The sequence below is a fragment of the Indicator indicator genome, chromosome 28, assembly GCF_027791375.1.
Source record: "Indicator indicator isolate 239-I01 chromosome 28, UM_Iind_1.1, whole genome shotgun sequence".
Taxonomy (NCBI): Eukaryota; Metazoa; Chordata; class Aves; order Piciformes; family Indicatoridae; genus Indicator; species Indicator indicator.
Genome location: NC_072037.1, coordinates 2,870,230 through 2,893,666, shown reverse-complemented (window position 1 = coordinate 2,893,666; position 23,437 = coordinate 2,870,230). Strand labels below are relative to the sequence as shown.

The following is a 23,437-nucleotide window of genomic DNA, read 5'->3' as shown; positions in this document are numbered from 1 at the left end:
TGACACCCACCCCTCAGATATTGATAGACATTGATCAGATCCCTCTCAGCCTTCTCTTCTCCACACTAAACAGTCCCAGGGCTCTCAATCTCTCTTCAGAGGGGAGATGTTCAAAGTCCCCTAAGCATCCTTGTGGCTCTCTTCCAACCCTCACCATGCTTGGGTTCTGTGAAAATGCACTGGGCAGCTACTACAAAGGGTTAGGATTGGAGGTTTTTACCTGTTTAAAAGAGACTAAAACTGATCCCTACACCCATGGCTGGGGCAGACCGAGAAAAGGGGATTCAAGGAAAAATGGGAAACAAATGTGGTACCCTCCTCTCCTGGAACATCTGCAGGGCACTTGGGATGGGTCAGCTGCAGAGGGTGGCTGTTTAAAAATAAGGCTGTGTGAGCAGAAGGAGGGTCAGGGAGAGGAAACAGCTCAGGCATCCACTGGAAGATGCACTGCCAGTAGTTTTTACCCATTTTTCATCAGATAAACATTTCCACTGGCTCAAACCTGCCTGTCAGCCTCAGTGGCAAAGGCCTCAAGTAACCCTCTTGCCATGTTTTGGTCCCCACCATCCCTTTCCATTGCAGTTTACTACAGATCTACCCAGGGCTACAGGATCAGCAGGACTCCTTGCTGGTGACATCTCTACCCAGTTCCTTCCACAAAGTGCTGAGGTAACAGTGGGTATCTCTCATGTGGCTCCTCATTCCAGGAAAAAAGAAAAAAAAAACCAAACAAACAAACAAGGAGATTGCTCACTTTGGGGATTTGGATTAGGAGCAAGCACAAGCAGCTCCTCCTCCTCCCACTGACCACCCTCTGACAGACTCATCTCTCTGATGAGGTTCACTTTTCCACGCTCAAACCAACCTTTGGAGCCTGCGGCATCAAGCCTGGCTTGGTTAATGCACCTCTGTGGAGATGAAGAGCACTTAGGTTTTAAAAGGCTGGGCTGATGGCTTTGTGGCACGTTCTGCTGCTCTGCTGCTCTGCTCACAAGGGACCCCAGTGCCAGGAAGCTTCCCCACTCTCTGCCTTTCCAGAAACACCACCTCACCGCTTCCCGCCGAGCGGGTGGAACCCATCCCATAGCTCAGCTGCCAACCAGCTCCTCAGCCCTTGAGAAAGCAGGAGCCAGTGCCTGGAAAGGCAGGCACCTTCCCATACCACCCAGCCAGTGGGGTTGGGCTGGGGGGGGGTGGGAGGGAAGTGACCCTGGCCATGCCACGTCCCCCCACCGAGATGCCAGGTGCTGCAATGCAGAGAGCTGCACCATGCGCCCCAGTTCCTCGGCTCAGCTCCCAGATCCTTGCTAGGAGCCTACCCAGCAAGCAAGAGTCACTTACACACGACATTACACATGACAAAAACCTGCTCCCACTCCCCAAGCCTGGCACAGAGACCTCTCAGTCATCACTGATGTCAGAGAGCTGCCTGCAGGGAACACAAGCAGCTTTTGGGGGGGGGGGGGGGGGAGGTTATTTTGCCCTTTTATGTTAACTGGGTTTTGAGGAAAGAACTAAAATCCTCTCCTCTCTTGCCCACCAGCTAAAGGCAGCACATTAGCCACAGCCTCACAGCTCAGCCTGCAAATGAGGGATGAACAAAACCTGCCACCCACCTCAGTTACAGACCTGAAAATGCTCCTGGAAAATGCAAACCTGCTCACAGGACACACCAAGGACCCTTTTGCTTCCTCCATGGTCACATTTGCATCATTTTTTTACTCCATAATTGCTGCAGTAGAATCATAGAATCAGCCAGGTTGGAAAAGACCTCAGAGAGCATCAAGCCCAACCAATCATTCAGCACCTCATGACTAACCAAACCATGGCTCCAAGTGCCACATCCAATCCTTTTCTGAACACCTCCAGGGATGGGGACTCCACCACCTCCCTGGGCAGCACATCCCATGGCCAATTACTCTTTCTGTGAAGAACTTTCTCCTCACCTCCAGCCTAAACCTCCCCTGGCACAGCTTGAGACTGTGTCCTCTTGTTCTGGTGCTGCTTGCCTGGGAGAAGAGCCCAACCCCCACCTGGCCACAACCTCCCTTCAGGTAGTTGTAGACAGCAATGAGGTCTGCCCTGAGCCTCCTCTTCTGCAGGCTGAACACCCCCAGCTCCCTCAGCCTCTCCTCACAGGGCTGTGCTCCAGACCCCTCCCCCAGCCTCATTGCCCTTCCCTGGCCATGTTCAAGTCTCTCAATATCCTTCTGAGAAGCCCAGAACTGGACACAGTACTCAAGATGTGGCCTAACCAGAGCCGAGTCCAGAGCAGAATGACTTCCCTGCTCGTGCTGGCCACAGAGACCTTAGAACCATAGAATTGTTTGGGCTGGAAAGGACCTCTAAGGTCATCAAGTCCAACCATCCATCTACCATCACCATGGCCACTAAACCATGGCCCCAGGTGCCATGGCCAAAGTTTCCTTGAACACCTTCAGGGATGGTGACTCCACCAGCTGACCACTGAACTCCACCAATTATTTCAGTAAAGAAATTTTTCCTCATCTCCAACCTAAAGCTCCCCTGGCACAATTTCAGGCCATTTTCTTTCCTGCTAGCAGCTGGTGCAGAGGACTGGGACCTGTTCTGCTTGGCATGAACAGACACAAAAAAATATTTTCCTCTCTTATAAATCCAGCCCAAAAATTCCTTTCTTCCAGGAACTGTTGTGCTTTGCTCACAAGTCACAGCACCTGGCTGTCCTTCCTGAGCTCTGTTCTGCTTTTCATAGAATCATAAAGGTCAGAAGAGACCTCAGAAATCATTGAGCCCAACCAATAACCTAACACAGCCAAGTGCACCACTGAACCATGTCCCCCAGCACCACATCTACTCATTCTTTTAACAAATCCAGGGATGGTGATTCCACCACCTCCCTGGGCAGCCTGTTCCAATGCCTGACCTCTCTTTCCAGGAACAAATTGTTCTACATGTCCTCATGCACCTGCCCTGCTGCAACTTGAGCCCTTTTCCTCTTGTTCTATTACTTGTTACTAGGGAGAGGAGACCAACCCCCACCTGGCTCCAGCCTGCTTTCAGGGAGCTGGAGAGAGCAATGAGGTCTCTCCTCAGGCTCATTTTCTCCAGGCTGAACACCCCCAGCTCCCTCAGCTGCTCCTCCCCAGCCCTGCTCTCCAGACCCTTCACCAGCTTTGTTGTCCTGCTCTGGACACTGATGGGAGGTGTGTCCAGCAGATCTGGGGAGGTTCTCCTCCCCCTCTACTCTGCCCTGGTGAGATCACACCTGGAATATTGCATCTAGTTTTGGGCTGGGGGTCAAGAGGGAGGGGAGAGGCTCTGCTCACTTGCACCCTGGGATAGGACAAGGGGCAATGGAGAGAAACCCCAGCACAGGAGGTTCCACCTCAACATGAGGAGGAACTTCTGCACTGTGAGGGTCACAGAGCCCTGGAGCAGGCTGCCCAGAGAGGTTGTGGAGTCTCCTTCTCTGGAGCCTTTCCAGACCCGTCTGGATGTGTTCCTATGTGACCTGTGCTGGATTCTATGGTCCTGCTGTGGCAGGGGGGTTGGACTGGATGATCTCCTGAGGTCTCTTCCAACCCCTAACATCCTGTGAGCCTATGGACACACTCCAGCCCCTCAATGTCCTTGTAGGAGTTAGAGGTCCAAAACTGAAGCCAGCATTCAGTGTTTCTAACATTAGGTAAGAACATAAGCAAGGAAACAATTCCACTCTGCTTCTGCAAAGCTCTGTGTAAACTACTTGTATCAAATACTTTCCATGTTGGTGTTCACAAGCTCTCTGAAGGATGCCCAGAGAGCTGGCAGGGATGTGGGTTTAGTACCACTTGAATTCATATAAATAAATCAGAGCCATGAGGATGCTTATGGGACTTGAGCTTCTCCCCTGTGAAAAGAGACTGAGAGCCCTGGGGCTGTTTAGTCTGGAGAAGAGAAGGCTGAGAGGGATCTGATCAATGTCTATCAATATCAATGGATACAAACTGGAACAGAGAAGATTTCAGCTCAACATGAGGAGAAACTTCTTTCCAGTGAGGGTGACAGAGCCCTGGAGCAGGCTGCCCAGGGGGGTTGTGGAGTCTCCTTCTCTGGAGACTTTCAAACCCCACCTGGATGCATTCCTGTGCAGACTACCCTAAGTGATGCTGCTCTGGTAGGGGGCTTGGACCTGATGATCTCTTGAGGTCCCTCCCAGCCTCTGATAAACTGTGAGACTGTGAAACTGTGATCAGTCTTCAAATCTATTACTGATAATGAGTGAAAATAGAAGGCTGTGTTTTAAAGACAGGCAGCTGCACCTTAAATTGCAATCTTCTGGAGACAAACCCAACATTGTCACCAGTGGATACCCCAGATAACCACCAGACACTAGCACTGCTATAAAGGAATAGTTGAAATTAGTTGGTTGGGGAAATGATTGGCTTTTTAGTTATATTTTAACTGGACCAAGTTGTAAGCCACGGACAGCAGCTGGTTCTGCCATGGCAGCTGCTCCCAGCCCAACATCTCTGGGCATTACTCCTCCCCACCTCCATCTTCTGGGGTTCATCACCCATTCACAGGCAGACACACCATTCACTCCGCAGTGCCCAATTGCCCTCAGCCTTCACAGAATCCTAGATTATTAGGGGCTGGAAGGGACCTCAAAAGCTCATCCAGTCCAACCCCCCTGCCAGAGCAGGAGCACCTAGAGCAGATCACTCTGGAATGCCTCAAGGCAAGTTTTGAATACCTCCAGAGAGGGAGACTCCACAACCCCCCCAGGCAGCCTGTTCTGGGGCTCTGCCACCCTCACAGTGAAAAAAACTTTTCCTCCCGTTTCCATGGAACTTCCCGTGCCTCAACTGCCACCACTGCCTTTTGTGCTGGCATTGGGCATCACCCAGCAGAGCCTGGCTCCAGCCTCTGGGCACTCATCTTGCACATCTTTATCAACAAGGTCACCTCTTAGTCTCTCTCCAAACTAAGCCCTCAGCTCCCTCAGTCTCTCCTCGTAAGGAAGATGTTCCACTGCCTTCACCATTTTCATGGCTCTGTGCTGGACCCTTTCAAACAGTTCCCTGAGGTTCTTCTTGAACTGAGTGGCCCAGAACTGGACACAATATTCCAGGTGCAGCCTCACCAGGAGAGAGTAGAGGGAGAGGAGAACCTCTCTTGACCTACTAACCACAGCCCTTCTAATCCACCCCATAGTCTCTGAAGGACAGTTCCATCCTTTCTCCTTCAAAAGGCTCCTTGCTTTCCATCTATTGTCCTTTTAAATTTTATATTATTTTGGCTGATCCCACTCTCTCCAATCTCAATACTTCACAAGGAGGTTTTCTCATACCCAGGCAACTTGCCCCAGAAACCTTGCAAGGAAAGTTCAACTTTCAGCAGCTGTTCACAGAGATAAACTCAATGAAAATGCAAACAGAGACTAAGGAATCATAAAACAACCTCTTCCACCCCTTGAGAAGCTGGAACCACAGGGTTTTGGTTCTGTATTTCTACCATGAATAAATTCTCCTACAATAGGAGAACCATAAGTGCCTTCATCACACCCTTGTGTAGACAGAGAGCGAGCCACCAGCATCAGGGGTGCTGTGGCGGTGTCCCAGTTCATGCAGGGTGAGCCAAAGAATAGCCATAGAATGGTTTGGGTTAGAAGGGACCTTCAGGATCATCCAGTTCCAACCTCTTGCCATGAGCAGGGACATCTCCCACCAGCCCAGGTTGCTCATGGTCTCATCCAACCTGGCCTTGAAAACCTCCAGGAAGGAGGCATCCACAACCTCCCTGGGCAACCTGTTCCAGTGTCTCCCCACCCTCACTGGAAAGAATTTCTTCCTAATCTCCAGTATCAATCTCCCCTCTTCCAGCTCAAAGTCATTGATTGCCCCTTGTCCTAGCACTAGAATCCCTTGTAGAAGGTCCCTCCCCTCCCTCACCTTCCTGTAGGTGAGCACAACAGCCTGTTAACTCTTAGTGTAGGTGGGTAAGGAGGGAGAGAACACAGTGAATGTGGAAGATGACAAAAGAAAAGCAAACTAAGAGTAGGAGAGAAACCATCCCTGATGAGCTGAAGGGCAGTAGAAGCATTGTGCCAAGGTGCTGGAACTCACCTGTCTCGTTGGAGAAGCAGGTTTTGTGGAACTTCCCCATGTAAAACTCCAGCCCAATGATGGCAAACATGACGATGGCGAAGAAGAGGAGCAGCCCAATCTGGAGCAAGGGCACCATCGCCTTCATGATGGACTTGAGGACAACCTGCAAGCCTGTGGGGACAAGGAGAAACAAGTAATCAGTCAAAGAAGGAAAACAAGGGTCTGGGGGGTGAGGGCGAGACAGGAGAGAAGGGTTGTCTAAGGGAAAGTGGAGAGTTGGCAATGCCAAGCAATGCTGCTCTTCCCAGCGTGCTACAGAAAAGCTGCTACAGCCATGAAGCACTTCAGGAGTGGCAGACAACCAGGAGTCATCTTTTTCTGACCCCTTTTCTTCAGATCACAGATTCAAGCATCTCTGAAGCTTCAGAGGCACAGAAATGGACTTTTCCTGCAGCCAGTGGAGCCCCAAGATTCAACCTAGAGCTGGACCAGGTGCTCAAGGTAGATCCTGCAGAGTGCTGGGTGCAGCAGCAGAGCTGGGCACCACTGTGGTACCTCTTGTCCCAGGGAGGACAGAGAGCTCTGAGCCGTGCAGGAGCTGCCTCTGCCTCCATGACACACCAAACAGCAGTGACACAGCCATGCCCATCATACCCTGCTTCTGGAGAAGCAAGGTCCTGTCTCCAGGGCTGTCCATCCACAGCTCTTTGACTGGCACAAAGCCTCATTTTCAGTTAAAAGCAGGAAGACAAGGAGGGAGGTTGGAGAGATGGAGCTGTCAGATAGCATCACAGAGATGCACACAACAAAAAACCTCCAGTGATAAGCAGCAGCTCAAAGCCACCTTGGTGGCCTGTCCTAAGGTGTGGAGAATGAAAATTCATCATCTTGCTACTTTGCATGACACTGCTGAGGTCGATATGGGGGCAAGGAAGGAAAAAAAAATAAAGAAAACATGAAGATGTGTTGGTCAGGAAAAATACTGATGGTGTAGGTGAAAAGCACAAAGCAGGCTGTGTCTGAGTGCTCCTCAAGGCTGTGTGTTTACTACAGGAAAAATCCACAGCCCACAGCTTCCACAGCATCAATAAAAACATGAGAGCAAATAATGCTCATTGGGAAAATGCTCTGCTGGTCCACAAAGATAACCAGAGGGCTGGGAGCACCTCTCCTGTAAAGACAGGCTGAGAGAGTTGGGGTTGTGCAGCCTGGAGAAGAGAAGGCTCCAGGGAGACCTTAAAGCAGCCTTTCAGTACCTGAAGGGGCTACAGGAGAGCTGAGGAGGGCCTGGTTATAATGGCAAGGAGCAATGGTTTGAAACTAGAGCAGGGTAGATTTAGATTGGACACCAGAAGTTCTTTACCTGAAGGTGGTGAGACACTGGAACAGTGTGATGGTTTTAAGACTGCCTTTTTAATGCTTCTTCACAAAGTTTGAGCAGAGAAAGTGAAAGAATATAAATAAATCACTACTGGGTGTAAGAAAGCAAATTAATGATTGTCCTAAACACTTCCATTGGAGAGAGAGAAATGTTTAAGAATCACTACTCCAAACAAGGTTGGGGAGTTGGGCAGTCTCAGCTTGCTCAGCTTCTATCTGCCTGCTTTTTCTTTTCTGCCTGAAGATAACACCCTGACCTTGACAAGCTCAGTCTAACAGCCTCCCTGCTTCTTGACTCTCTGCCTTCTCCCAGGGGGGCCCTGGGGGGAGCAGGGAGGAGCTTCCCTTCCTTGAGGGGGAAGCAAAGGGAGCTTGGTTGTGTTTTTCTGTTGATTGTACATATTTGTGAATGTTGTGAACAGTGCCTATTTGTACAGATTCATTGCCTTTCATCCTGGATTGTAGCTTTGCTTGTAAATACAGCTTGCATTTGCTTCCAGACTGAGCTAGCCTGGTCATGGTCAGTGTGGGACAGGGATTTCAGCTCTCACACTGTTACAAACAGGTTGCTCAGAGAAGCTGTGCATGCCTCATCACTGGAAGTGTTTAAGAAAAGGCTGGAGGAGGCTTTGAGCAGCCTGGTGTAGTGGAAGCTGTCCTTGCCCATAGCAGGGGGATTGGACCTCGATGAGCTTTAAAGTCCCTTCCAACTCAAGGCATTCTATGGTATCACTGAGTGAGGAAATCACATCCTCCTGGGGGGAACATGCAACCCACACCAGGATAGGAACACCCCTGAAGGGCCACCTCCCTCCCTGGCATCTTTAAACTGTCACTACCACTACACCACATTGCCTTGAACAAGCAAGAAGTCCATGAAAAAAACCAGCCAGCAGCATCTCATTAGAGATCTCATTAATAATTGACATCTTTCTCAAGCCTAACCAAGGAGTGGGAATTCAGATTCAAGCCCTGCCCATGAAAGGATGCTAAGGTCAGGAAATTTTGGTGTTATATGAGTATAAAGCACAAACCCTTGCTGGATTTCTACAGCACCAGCATTTCAATCCTGAAGCAACCAGGTTGGAGGCAGAGCCAATGCCCCAACCCACTGCCTGGGAGTAGAAGGAGCTGCCTGTCTGTCAAGGGGTTGAAGCAGAGAAGAGCAGAGCAGCCACAGAGCATCAGTTCCCATTCACTGCCTCTTGCTGGAGGGGAAAAAAAAAAAAAAAATCTCTGTTCCACATTCAGAAGTGAAATCCACTCCTGACAGCAATCTGCTGCTAGCAGGCAGAGCAGCTGGTGAACAGTGACAAATAAAATGCAATGGTGAGAGGACCTGGGTGGCTTCAGGCCATCAGCAAGCCATGAAGCAGTTCCTCATTGGAGCACTCAGATCCTTCACGTTAGTGTGTGAAATATATTAAGCTGTCCATGGAGTAGGCAGGACCAAGCTGCAGCTGCTCTTTCCCTTGGAGTCTTAAAGGGGTAAAATCCTTAGTGCAAGATGCTCAGCTCATAAAAAGTCATCATAGCATCACAGACTGGTTTGGGTTGCAAAGGACATTCAAAGCTCATCCAGTCCAACCCCCCTGCACTCAGCAGGGACATCTGCAGCTACAGCAGGTTGCTCAGAGCCTTAAACAACCTCACCTGGAATGCTTCCAGGGATGGGGTAGCTCCCACCTCTCTGGACAACCTGGGACAGGGTCTCACCACCCTCAGTGTAAAAAATTTCTTCCTTCCCTTCAGTCTGAACCTTCCTCTTTTAGTTTCAAACTAAAAAAAGTCTGTCCCCAGCTTTCTGATCAGCCCTTTAGGCCCTGCAAAGCCACCAGAATGTTTCCCTGGAGCCTTCTCTTCTCCAGACTGCACAACCCCAAGTCTCTCAGCCTGGCCTCCCAGCAGAGGGTTCCAGCCCTGCCAGCATTGCTGTGACCTCCTCTAGCCCTGATCCAACAGGTCCCTGTCTCTCATATGCTGTCAGCCTCTCAGGCTGGGGGCCTGAAAGCTGCAAAATTTGGGTCTCAGGTCTTCACATCCCAGAGAAATCAACCCTGAAGGTCAAGCAGCCTGAGGACAAACCTTTGCCTCCCACCTGCAAGCCTGGGAGGTCAGTGCTGAAATCAGCTGGGCTGGAGACAAACCAGGATGAAACAAAAATCAGAACCTAGCAAGAGCAGGAGCTACAGCCTGTTAGAAAGTAGGGGAAGAAAATACTGCTCAGGAAAGGATGTAACACCCCAGAAGCTACAGAGCACCTTTGGCTGTGAAGGTGACCTTATTGTGACACTCACTTGGGATTCCTGACACGAGCTTCAGGGGTCGTAACACTCGGACGGCTCGCAGGGTCCGCAGGTCAAAGTCAGTCCCAGCAGTGGCCAGAATCCTGATTGCAAAAGAGAAGAGAGGGAGGAAATGAGATGAAATGCATAGTCCTCTTTCCAAAGCATGTTGTGCACCACCAGGAAATATTCAAGCTGCTTTAAATTTTATACCTGTGATGACATTGCAAAGTGTGGCTGCTGAAAACCATCATCCCCAGGCTCCTGCAGAGCTCCTGAGCCTTGCTCAGACCAAGTCTTGCTCTTCTAGTGGAGTAATTAAAATTGGCTTCCAATCTCTAAAACCTGCTACAACCCCAGAGGAGAGCAACCAACAATCATGCTCCTACTCAACCCTATCTCTCACTCAAAGCATCATCCCCACCACATTAAACTTCTGACACACCCAGGTCTCAGAAAAACTCTCCTCATGTACCTCAGGGATCAGTCCTGGGACCAGTCTTGTTCAACATCTTTGTTGGTGCCATGGACAGTGGCATTGAGTGCACCCTCAGCAGGTTTGCTGATGACACCAAGCTGTGTGGTGCAGCAGACAGGCTGGAGGGAAGGGATCCATCCAGAGGGACCTGGACAGGCTGCAGAGCTGGGCACAAGCCAACCTCAGGAGGTTCAACAAGACCAAGGGCAAGGTCCTGCAGATGGGTCAGGGCAATCCCAAGCACCAATACAGGCTGGGCAGGGACTGGCTGGAGAGCAGCCCTGAGGAGAGGGACTTTGGGGTGCTGGGGGATGAGAAGCTCACCAGGAGCCAGCAGTGAGCACTTGCAGCCCAGAGAGCCAAGCAGAGCCTGGGCTGCAGCAGAAGTGTGGCCAGCAGGGCAGGGAGGGGATTCTCCCCCTCTGCTCCACTCTGCTGAGACCACTCCTGGAGTACTGCATCCAGTTCTGGAGCCTCTATTGCAAGAGGGATCTGGAGGTGCTGGAAGGTGTCCAGAGAAGGGCCATGAGGATGAGCAGAGAGCTGCAGCACCTCTCCTATGAGGAGAGACTGAGAGAGTTTGGGCTGTTCAGTCTGGAGAAGAGAAGGCTCCCAGGTGACCTTATTGTGGCCTTCCAGTATCTGAAGGGGGCTACAAGAAAGCTGGGGAGGGACTTTTTAGGCTATCAGGGAGTGACAGGACTGGGGGAATGGAACAAAGCTGGAAGTGGGGAGATTCAGGCTGGATGTGAGGAAGAAGTTGTAGCCCATGAGAGTGGTGAGAGCCTGGAATGGGTTGTCCAGGGAGGTGGTTGGGGCCCCATCCCTGGAGGTGTTTAAGGCCAGGCTGGATGAGGCTCTGGCCAGCCTGCTGTAGTGTGAGGTGTCCCTGGGCATGGCAGGGGGCTTGGAACTGGCTGATCCTTGTGGTCCCTTCCAACCCTGACTGATTCTGTGATTCATATGAATGTGTCTTCAACCCACTTGGATCTCCCTGCCTCCCGTTCTCAGTCTGAGTTTTCCCCAGTAGCAAACCTATTCCTGCTATTTGACCTGGAAATCACACTCCCATTTCCACTTCCATGAGCTATCCAATGTCAAATCCTTACCACCACCCTAACCTGAACCTCCACAATCATCCTTCAGCTCACACTAGGACTGAGCTACAAATGAACACAAGGAGTCCCAGAACAAGCAAAATAAACACAGAGACTTGGTTTAACCAAGAGAGTTGACTTCAGCTCAGCAGACTATTGCCCAGCCTTGGGACCTTCTCTATGTCACTGATGAACTTTTCTACCCAGCCTTCACACTCAGCAGCTCAGGGCAACCCTTCACACATTGACAGATCTGTGAGGGAAGGGACCCTCAAAGGTCATCTTGTCCAACCCCCCTGCAGCCACCAGGGACACCTCCAACTAGATCAGGCTGCCCAGTGCCAATTCAAGTCTGATCTTGAATGTCTGCATGGATGGAGTCTCAACCACATCCCTGGGCCACCTGTTCCAGTATTTCACCACCCTCATTGTGCAGAACTTCCTTCTGAAGTCCAACCTAAATCTGCCCTGCTCCACTTTCAAACCATTGCCCCTCACCCTATTGGTACAGCCCTTCTAAACAGTCCCTCCCCAGCCTTCCCTTATAAGATCTCCCCAAAGCCTTCTCTCCTCCAGGCTGAACAGCTCCAACTCTCTCTTCCTGTCCCCTTAGGGGAGGTGCTCCAGCCCTCTGATCATCTTTGTGGCCTCCTCTGGACCTGCTCCTCTTGTGTCCTCCTAATCTTGACCCTGCTATATCTAGAAGGCAAGCTACTATCCCTATACATCACCTTATCAGTCTGACCTGTTGAAAACCAAGCAGCATCCCTCACCCTGATACCAGTACTCATACTGGCACTGTTGACCTATAGAGCCAGCACAGACCAGTCTGCCTGCTGATGCCCCACAGCAAGCAGGCCTGGGTCTGTCTGCTACAGAGCAGCACCCTGTGCTTAGAGGAAGCTTGCACCATTTTCCAGAAGGAGGCAGTGAGAGAGAAATAAATGTCCTCTTTACACCAGAAATTCCCTTCTCCCTGTAATCAGTTCAGAAAACCCTGTAGTACTGAGGTCTGGTGTTTCACAGAACCAGAATCACTTCGTCTGGAGATGACCTCCAAGAGTACCAAGTCCAACCAGCAACCCAATATCTACATTAAACCATGTCCTCAAGTGCCATGCAAACACCTCCAGGGATGGTGACTCCACCACCCTGGGCAACCAGTTCCAGTGCCTGACAACCCTCATCAGTAAATAACTTTGTTCTGATCTCCAGCCTAAACCTTCCCTGGCACAATTTCAGGCCATTACCTCTCCTTCCATCATCTGATACTGGGGACAAAAGACCAACACCTTTCCCACCCCTGGCTCCCATCTCCTTTCAGAGAGTTGTAGAGAGCAATGAGGTCTCCCCTCAGCCTCTTTTTCTGCACACTAAACACCTCCAGTTCCCTCAGCTGTTCCCAGCCCTGGTCTCCAGACCCTTTCCAGCCCTGGTGTCCAGACCTTTCCCCATCTTTCTTGCCCTTCTCTGGGTCCACTCAGGAATTGAGCCTCAACCACCTCCCTGCACAACCCATTCCAGGCTCTCACCACTCTCATGGGCAAGAACTTCTTCCTTACATTTACTCTGAACCTCCCCACTTCCAGCTTTGTTCCATTCCCCCCAGTCCTGTCACTACCTGAGAGCCTAAAATTGTAGCCCCCTTCAGATACTGGAAGGCCACATGAAGGTCACCTCGGAGACTTCTCCTCTCTAGTCTGAACAACCCCAACTCTTTCAGGCTCTCCTCACAGGATAGGTGCTCCAGCCCTCTGATCATCACAGTATCACAGTCTCACAGTATATTAGAGATTGGAAGAGACCTCAATAGATCATCGAATCCACCCCCCTTGCCAGAGCAGAGTCACCTAAGGTAGTCTGCACAGGAATGCATCCAGGTGGGGTTTGAAAGTCTCCAGAGAAGGAGACTCCACAACCCCCCTGGGCAGCCTGCTCCAGGGCTCTGTCACCCTCACTGGAAAGAAGTTTCTCCTCCTGTTGAGCTGAAATCTTCTCTGTTCAAGTTTGAACTCATTGTTCCTTGGCTTATCACTGTGAACCATCCAAAAGAGCTTGACACAGAGATGCTCCATGAGGTGGCAGAGTGATATATTTGCACCTAACCAAGAGCTCTTCTTCTCTATTACTGTGAACAGGATGTTGAACATTCAAAGTGTCCAACTAAATATTAAATTAACTCTTAAATTGAAAAGGACCAGAAAAAAGCAGAGGGTTTCAAGTCATAGAGGATCACAGGATGTTAGGGGTTGGAAGGGACCTCAGGAGATCATCCAATCCAATCCCTTGCCAGAGTAGGACCACAGAACCCAGCACAGGTCACACAGGAACACATCCAGATGGGGGTGGAAAGTCTCCAGAGAAGGAGACTCCACAACCTCTCTGGGCAGCCTGTTCCAGTGCTCTGTGACCCTCACAGTGCAGAAGTTCCTCCTCATGTTGAGGTGGAACCTCCTGTGCTGCAGTTTATATCCATTGCTCATTGTCCTATCCCAGGGTGCAACTGAGCAGAGCCTGTCCCTGTCCCCTCCCCTCTTGACCCCCAGCCCTCAGATATTTATAGATATTTATTAAATCCCCTCTCAGTCTTCTCTTCTCCAGACTGAAAGTCAATGCTTTGAGTGTGTGAGATGCAGGATGCCTGCTGAACTCAGCAGCAGAGGATGTGGCTGTGTAGGGAGCACTCAGCTACACCAGGATCAAAGCCCTGTCCTTGACTTACTGACTGACTTAGCTCTGCTGCCAGAGCTGGGTCAGGGAAGAGCAGGATCAGCACTGCTGTGTGGAAAGGGCCAGACTCCATCAGCAGGAGGTGCTGGAGATCAGGAAAAAAGCATGCTGAGATGTTGGATGCAAGAGAGGCAGCAGCAAGCCAGGACCCGAGGAGCCAAGGATCTATTCTACAGGACACCTGTTCCTACAATTTCATGACCAGAAAATTCACATTACATCAGCTCCATCCATGCAGCCTGAGCATAAGCAACAGGAGGCAATTTAAACCAAGCACCATCACATGCAGAGACTTCTAATTTAATCTTCTGCACCCATGCCAATGACTTCATTCCCCTTCTCCTTTCCCACCAGCCTCACAACTTAATTGCTCAGTTCTAAACCTCTGCAGCCTGGTAACAGTCCAAAGATAATCTCAAACATCCACCTTGGATATTGTTACTAACAGCACAATTAGTCTCCAGTGAGCCAAGATGGATTGGTGCTGCCAGCAGGCAGAGCCCTGCTTCCTGGTACCAGCTGAGAGGAGAGGTGCTCAATACACTCAGCACTCGGTATCTAAATTCAACAAGAGGAGTGAAGGGGGGACACCATCATTAGTCCCATGGTGCCAGTAAAGGTTCCACTGGCTGGAGGTCTTCATTCCACTCTTGTCTTCCTTAACAGGCTTGATGCTAAAAAGCACCTGCTCCAACCATGCCAACACCCACACCCCTCAGCAGGCAGAGGCCCTAACCAGGCAGGAATTCCTACATCACTACCACAGTGATTCCAAAATAACCTACACAGGACAACCTCAGCACACTATCTCCCATGGCTGGAAAGCTGCTCCATGGATGGTATCAGATTATGAAGGGAGTGGAACATCTGTCTGATGAGGAAAGGCTGAGAGACCTGGGACTGTTTAGTCTGGACAAGAGAAGGCTGAGAGTTCAGAATTATGTTCATAAATATCTGAAGGGTTGGTGTCAAGAAGGGGCCAGGCTCTTTTCAGTGGTGTCCTGTGACAGGACAAGGGGCAATGGACACAAACTGGAAACCCAGGAAGTTCCACCTCAACATGAGGAGAAAATTCTTTGCTGTGAGGGAGCTGGAGCCCTGGAGCAGGCTGCTCAGAGAGGCTGTGGAGTCTCCTTCTCTGGAGGCTTTCAAGACCCAGCTGGATGTTTTCCTTTGTGACCTGCCCTATGTGACCTTGCTTTGGCACAGGGGTTGGCCTTGATAACCTTCAGAGGTCCCTTCTAACCCCTACCATTCTATGATATCCCAGTGGAATCCTGTCAACAATTCATGGCCATGGAGCTGAGCTGTCACTGTCACATCTAGCCATGAGTCAGCCACTCCTGAAAGACAATACACACCTGGCCAGATTCTGCCTAGAGGGAATAAATACAGCTGTGTCCTAAACAAAGCCACTTTGGGTGGAAGAAACAGAAGACTAAGAGGATGAGGTGGTAGATTTAGGGCTAAAATTCCACCTTTGAGCCTTGCAGGTAAATGAGGCAGGTGGTGAGAAAACCCAGGTGGGCAGCCAGCTCACATCCAGCCCAGAAACATTTCCTGCACTAATCAAAGCAGGGAGGGGTTGGATGCTGCAACCTTCTCCCAGCCCTGGCTCTGCAGCCACAGGCAGGTTGTCCAAAGAGTGGAACTGGGAAAGAGGGCTCCAGGGCTTTTTTGAAGTGTTATGGGGTCAGTGACCATCCCAGGAGCCCTGGCACTTGGGGTCCTTCTTGCTCCAAAGGACCTACTGGCAAAAAGCTGACACCCAGGAATTGTGAGGGAAGAGCTGAGCAGCAGCTGGAGCCCAGCTTGGCAAGGGGAAAGCCATGCCAAGGGCAGACGTGGTGCCTCTTCTCCCTGCAAAACCAAAGCTGCTCAGCAGTCCCTGCCCCCTTCACAGACATGCTCCCTAAGACCCACAGGGCTTAGCAACCCAGTTCGTAAAGCACCTCAGAGCTCAGGATGTGTGTGTGCTGGTCCAGCAAGACACACACTGGCACACAGCACTGCACTTCTCAGAGCTACCCCATCCCAAACGTCTCGCCGAAGCTCTGAATAAAGAAAATGCCTCACAACTCCTTAGTCCCACATCTCTGAATTCCAAGGACTGGAGTGGGGAACAGCTAACCCTGCTCCTCAGGGTTGTGTGTCCCCCACATCTCTAAATCCCTGGGATTGGAGTGGGGAAAAGCTAACTCTGCTCCTCAGGATCACAGAATCATAGGATAGAATCATAGAATCAGGAAGGTTGGAAGAGACCTCCAAGATCATCGAGTCCAACCTGTCACCCTACACCTCATGACTATCTAAACCATGGCACCAAGTGCCACGTCCAATCCCCTCCTGAACACCTCCAGGGATGGGGACTCCACCACCTCCCTGGGCAGCACATCCCAATGGACAACCACTCTCTCTGTGAAGAACTTTCTCCTCACCTCCAGCCTAAATCTCCCCTGGCACAGCTTGAGACTGTGTCCTCTTGTTCTGGTGCTGGTTGCCTGGGAGAAGAGACCAAACCCCTCCTGGCCACAACCTCCCTTCAGGTAGTTGTAGACAGCAGATCATGTCCACCCCACATCCCTAAATCCTTGGGATTGGAGTGGGTAAAAGCTTACCCTGCTCCTCAGGATCATGTCCACCCCACATCTCTAAATCCCTGGGATTGGAGTGGGTAAAAGCTAACCCTGCTCCTCAGGATCATATCCACCCCACATCCCTAAATCCTTGGGACTGGAGTGAGGAAAAGCTTACCCTGCTCCTCAGGATCATGCCCACCTCACATCTCTAAATCCCTGGGATTGGAGTGGGTAAAAGCTAACCCTGCTCCTCAGGATCATCCACACCTTGTCCTCCTTCTCCTTTAATGGCCTTTAAGTGGATTTATTTTAGCTTTTCCAGGTGATCTCTTGAGGAGCAAGTGACAGAGGTGCTTTGCATCTCCACTGAGGCAAGAAGATGAGGAGGAACAGGAACACAGGAGAGTGAGAGCCAAGAAAAGATGAAGAAAAATAGAGGGTTTTCTACACATGTCTCTGCTTATAGGAGCAACAGCCTCTGGTGCAGCCTCAGCAAAGAGCAGCCAGTGAGGCCACACTCAACACACACACATCTGCAGGTATGGAGCAGGTTTGTTGCTCAGTGTCTTGGCCTCACTGCCTGTAAATCACAGCAGAGGTGGCACAAGACATGCAGAAGAGAACTGGAACTTGGCTGCCAGTGCAGCAGCTGCTGGTGAGCAGATAACACACAGCTCCAGCAAACAGCAGCAGGATTACTAACTGGGAATGATTAACACTTCCAAGGGGATCTCACCACTGGACAACTCTAGTGCCAGGGCAGGTTCTGCTGCAGGAGGAATCACTGGCTTAAGCTGCAGACATTGTTTAATGGAACCTTGCTGTTGGGTATAAACTCCAGCCCCAGAAAAGAACTGCAAGCAGCAATTTTTTTTTTTTTTTTCCAGAGACCTTATCCCAAAATTCCTGTTCCCAAGAACCAAATAAATCTCTTCAGGGGGGATTAGGAGAAAAGACTAAATACCCACCAGCCAGCTTTCCTCCAAACCAGGCCAAACTAGCAGCAGTACAGCAGCTCTTTTAGGAAAAGAAAGAGCAACTCTCACTTCTTACCCACAGATTCAACCCCACCTCATGCAGGTACCTCTGCAGCAGTGATTCCAACTTCTCTGACAGAGGCAGGAGCACAGAAAACTCTGACAGAAGCAGGAGCACAGAAAACTCTGGCAGAAGCAGGAGCACAGAAAACTCCAGTGAATCCCCTCCTTGTTCCCAGAGCAGACTGTGGGCACAGGCTGCCAAAGCTCAACAAGCCCCAGTGAGCTCCAGACAATGGAAAAAAATAAATCCATATCTTCATGAATCCTGCCTGGCTAGTTGGAAGAAATTCCTTCCAAGGAAAACCAACCCTATCCTGGGTTGCAGCAAAAGATGTGTGACCAGCAGGTCAAGGGAGGGGATTCTGCCTCTCTGCTCTGCTCCTGTGAGACCTCATCTGTTGTACTGCATCCAGCTCTGGAGTCCCCAACACATGAAGGGCATCAGACTGTTAGATGAGATGCAGAGGAGGCCACAAAGATGATCAGAGGGCTGGAACACCTCTCCTATGAGGACAGGATGAGGGATTTGGGTTTGTTCATCCTGGAGAAGAGAAAATTCTAGAGAGACTTTATAGTGGCCTTCCAGTACTGAAGGGGTTCTACAGGAGAGCTGAAGAGGGACTTTTCATGAAGTTCTATCATCCTGTTATCCTCTGGTGATAGGATGAGAGGTAATGGTTTGAAGCTGGAACAGGGGAGATGTAGATTGAGCAGTAGAAAGAAATTCTTTACTATGAGGGTGGTGAGACCATGGAATGGGTTGCCCAGAGTGGTGGGAGAGGTCCCATCCCTAGAATTGTTTAAGACCAGGCTGGATTAGGCCTTGAGCACCCTGGGCTAGAGGGAGGTACCCCTGCCCACAGCAGGGGGTTGGAACTGGATGATCATTAACCAACTCAGTGATGATCCTTTCCAACTCAAGCCATTCTATGATTCTCCCATCTTTCCCCTGGTCCATGTGCTGACCATCACCTCTCCCTGTGCTACCTGCTGGCTGTGACCCTCATCCACCCTTCCCAATTACTCTTCCAGGGGTGGAGAAGGTCTCTAATCCCACTGGAGTTGTCACCACTAGCAGGATCACTGTTGCGGTGTTCATAGAATCAGTCAGGGTTGGAAGGGACCACAAGGATCATCCAGTTCCAACCCCCCTGCCATGGCCAGGGACACCTCACACTGGATCAGGCTGCCCAGAGCCTCATCCAGCCTGGCCTTAAACACCTCCAGGGATGGAGCCTCAACCACCTCCCTGGACAACCCATTCCAGGCTCTCACCACTCTCATGGGCAAGAACTTCTTCCTCATGTCCAGTCTGAATCTCCCCACTTCCAGCTTTGTTCCATTCCCCCCAGTCCTATCACTCCCTGACACCCTCAAAAGTCCCTCCCCAGCTTTCTTGTAGCTCCCTTCAGATACTGGAAGGCCACAAGAAGGTCACCTCAGAGCCTTCTCTTCTCCAGACTGCACAACCCCAATTCTTTCAGTCTGTCCTCATAGGAGAGCAGCTCCAGCCCTCTGCTCATCCTCATGGCCCTTCTCTGGACACCTTCCAACACCTCCAGATCCCTCTTGCAATAGAGGCTCCAGAACTGGATGCAGTACTCCAGGTGGGGTGTCACCAGAGCTGAGTAGAGAGGGAGAATCACCTCCCTTGACCTGCTGGCCATGGTGGCTAGAAATCCAAGAAAGAGCTTGAAGATCCCTCAAGTCCCACACCATCATAGGAATGTTTAGCAATTTAGATTGGATGTTAGGGACAAGTTCTTTACAATGAGGGTGGTAGAATATTGCAACAGGTTGCCCAGGGAGGTAGTTGAGGCTCCATCCCTGGAGATATTCAAGGTGAGGGTTGACAAGGCTCTGGACAACCTGATCTAGTGGAGGATGTCCATTACTACAGGGGGTTTGGACTAGATGACCATTAGAGGTCCCTTCCAACCCAGGTCTTTCTATGATTCTGTGATTTTTGCAGCAGAAATTAACTGGAAAGAGATGATTCTGTTGCAATCAGTTGTTCTATGGAGAAGATTCATCTCCCTCAAAAAAATAAAAGGCTCATAAAATTCAGCAGTTAAGGAGCTGGGCTTTTTAACTGCTCTTTTCCCTTCTGCACATATGCAGAGCATTAAAAATTTACAGAAATATATATTCTCCTATTTTCTTTTTTTCCCCTGAAACCATTTGCCATGGGAGGCTGCTCTGTCTGCTGCTTTCCTGAATGGCTGAAGCATTTTAACCCCAAAGCAGCAGACAAAGGGGTTCTGGCTGGAGCTGCCAAGGCTTTCCAGAGTCAGGAGGGCCAGCAGCACACCAACCAGCACAGGACAACCTCTGGCTTCACCATGCACATCCCAGCCTGTGTGCTAATGTGTGGAAACACCAACTTCTCCAGTGGCTGCCCTGCACAACAGCCAGGAACCATCCACCTTGCAGGTAGACCCTGGGACACATAGAGGTGGCTATCAAGACAGAGCTTCCCATCAGGGAATCTGCTGCCCAGGTGAAGAACTGAACTCCACACTGCTGGGTGTGCAAGGTGAGCTCCAGTGAAGTCACTCAGGAGCTGGGTGGAGTAGCTGCAAAAAGAAAGCAGCAGAGATGGGGAACAAGAAATAATTGTTCATGGACTGGTTTAGGTTGGAAGGGACCTTTCAAAGCCATTTAGTCCAATCCCCCTGCAGTCAGCAGAGCAACCTGCAACTCAGATCCCAAATCAACCTGACCTGGAACGGCTCTAGGGATGAAGCATCTACCACCTCTGTAGGAAACATGGTGGTAGATGTGGGAAACATGGTGAGGCCAGGGCCTCACCATGCCCAGAGCAAAAAAAATTCTTCCTTCTCTCCAGTCTGAATCTCCCTCTTTTAGTTTCGAACTATCAGCCCTTGTCCTGTCACAACAGGCCCTGAGAAAAAGTCTGTCCCCAGCTTTCTGCTCAGCCCCTTTAGCACTGCAAGGCCACCAGAAGGTCTCCCTGGAGCCTTCTCTTCTCCAGGCTGCACAACCCCAACTCTCTCAGCCTGGCCTCCCAGCAGAGGGCTTCCAGCCCTACCAGCACTGCTGTGGCCTCCTCTGGCCCCACTCCGACAGGTCCATGTCTGTGCTGAGGATGCCAGATCTGGCCCCAGCACTGCAGGGGGGGTCTCAGCAGAGTGCAGCTGCCCATGCTGCTGGAGATCAGCCCAGGACAGGCTGGGGCTGTGCTGGCAGTGCTCAGTGATGGCTCCTGTCCAGCTTCTCACCTACCAGCATACACACAGCAAGAAAAATTATTATGACCCAGTGGCACTGATCTCTGAGGAGAGCACCAAAGTATCAACAGCAAATAGGCAAGGCCAGGTTGGATGAGGTCTTGAGCAGCCTGGTCTAGTGGGAGGTGTCCGTGCCCATGGTAGGGGGGTTGGAACTGGATGAGCTTTAAGGTCCCTTCCAACCCAACCCATTCTATGAGTCTATGGAACACCATGGAGAAGGCAGCACCATCATCTCTGGCAACTGATGGCAGCAGAGCATCTCACTTCTCCCCATTCCCTCCTACCAACCAGCAACAGGTAGCCAAGTGTTGGCAGCAGGTGAAGCCAAGGAGCAAGACTCAGAGAAACCACACCAGCTGCACACACTAAAAGCTGTGGAAGGATGTGTCAAGAGTTAGTGAGTCTGCTGAGGGCCACCTCAGCTGCAGTGCACATCAAAAGCAGCACTTTTCACCTTCTTAACTCCAGAGAGCACACTGAAGGCATTGCTCAGCCTTATGCTGCTGACATGGTCTGGCTGCTTGCCCTGCCCAGGAGTTGAGGGCAGGTCAGTGGAGGCAGCCAGCCAAGGGGTGCTCATGAGCCAGCCTCCAGCTGCAGGCAGATGTTCTGGTCAGCACAGCCAGCCTGCCTTGAGCTTGGGCTGCAGGACATGGCTGTCAGTCCTGCTGCTGCCCCATGCCCCCAGCCACAGCATGGGCCTGCATGGAGCTGTTGGATGGATGCCCCTTTTCCCTCACTTTGATTTCATGGTGTGGGAGCTTTATTGTCACTGCCAAAGACACAGAGTCCACACCAGGTCTGAGCTGATAAGCAGATCTGGCTGTGTTAATTGCACCATTTAATTTATGGCATCATCAGGTTCATCTGCTGGCTCCATCACTCCATGTTGGTCACTTCCCCACCAGCTGTCCACAGTCCCTCCCCCACGAAAGGGCACAGCTTGCCAGCTCTCTGTCTCTCTTTTGGATCCTAGAATGGTCTGGGTTGCAAGGGACTTCCAAATGCCATCTAGTCCAACCCCCTCTACAGTAAGCAGGGAATCCTCAACTAAATCAGGCTGCCCAAAGAAACCATAGATAACCAAGACCAAGTCTGAGCAGCCAGGTAGATAGCTACATACAGCATCTCAGCCTGTTCCTTCCCTTCAAAGCTCATCTACAACAAAATGCATCAGGTCCCAAACCCTTTCCTTAGCATCAGGTTATTCAGAGCACCTCAGGCTGATCCCTTGGCTCAGATAAACCTGTTTGTCCCCAAACTGAGTATATCCATCAGAATGGCCTTGCTGCAGTGAGGGATAAACCTCTCTTTAGCTGTAACGTGAGAGGAACAGTGAGCAAAATAAAACACACCAAGGAAGCACAGAATCAGAAACATTTTGTTTGGAAAAAGCCTTTGAGTCCAACCATTAACCCAGCACTGCCAGGTCACTGAACCATGTCCCTCAGCACCACATAGAATCATAGAATCAGTCAGGGTTGAAGGGACCACAAGGATCAGCCAGTTCCAAACCCCCTGCCATGGCCAGGGACACCTCACACTACAGCAGGCTGGCCAGAGCCTCATCCAGCCTGGCTGCAAACACCTCCAGGGATGGAGCCTCAACCACCTCCCTGGACAACCCATTCCAGGCTCTCACCACTCTCATGGGGAAGAACTTCTTCCTCACATCCAGCCTGAATCTCCCCACTTCCAGCTTCATTCCATTCCCCCCAGTCCTGTCACTCCCTGATAGCCTAAAAAGTCCCTCCCCAGCTTTCTTGTAGCCTCCTTCAGATATTGAAAAGCCACAAGAAGGTCACCTGGGAGCCTTCTCTTCTCCAGATTGAACAGCCCCATCATCTACATGGCTTTGAAACCCCTCCAGGGATGGGGACTCCACCACTGCCCTGGGCAATGGTGGAGGCCTTAACCTCTCTTGCCAGGATGAAATTGTTCTTCATGTCTAACCTAACTGTCCCCTGGTGTAATCTGAGGTCATTTCCTGTTGTCACTTGTACTCGGGGAGAGGAGACCAACCCCCACCTCACTCCAACCTCCTTTCAGGGAGCTGTAGAGAGCAATGAGGTCTCCCCTCATCCTCTTCCACACTAAACACCCCCAGCTCCCTCAGCTGCTCCTCCCCAGCCCTGTTCTCCAGACCCTTCCCCAGCTTCGTTGCCCTTCTCTGCACACACTCCAACACCTCAATGTCCTTCTTGTAGCGAGGGGCCCAAAACTGAACACAAATATTCAGTGGCAGCATTCAGGAGCACAGAGCTGCTGTGCCTCAGGGGCACAAAGAGCCAATTCACTCCTTGGTCTCACACCAAACTGGTCCATTGCTGAGCCTTCTGCAGCCAGCGTTAGATCTGACACCAACCCACAGAGCTGCCCAGCTGTGAACACAAAGTGCCTCCTCCTCTGGATGTGACAGAGTCCTGGGAGGAAGAACAGCAAAATGAGAGCAGAATCCCCCCCTCCCAAACCACCTGCAACCTACTTTCCTGCCTGTAATTCCTGAGGCAGGCTCCAGGGAGA

The 23,437-nt window shown here is 50.9% G+C and overlaps 1 protein-coding gene across 1 annotated transcript in view; it reads right to left on the bottom strand.

Moving 5' to 3' along the window:
• Nucleotides 1–23,437, bottom strand: part of CACNA1B (calcium voltage-gated channel subunit alpha1 B) — a 437,648-nt gene that overhangs the window by 266,054 nt on the left and 148,157 nt on the right. The window contains exons 4-5 of the mRNA XM_054393221.1: nucleotides 9,749–9,840; nucleotides 6,090–6,242 (exon numbers count right to left, since the gene is read on the bottom strand). Coding sequence (XP_054249196.1) covers nucleotides 6,090–6,242; nucleotides 9,749–9,840 — 245 coding nt within the window. The remainder of the gene's footprint in view (nucleotides 1–6,089; nucleotides 6,243–9,748; nucleotides 9,841–23,437) is intronic.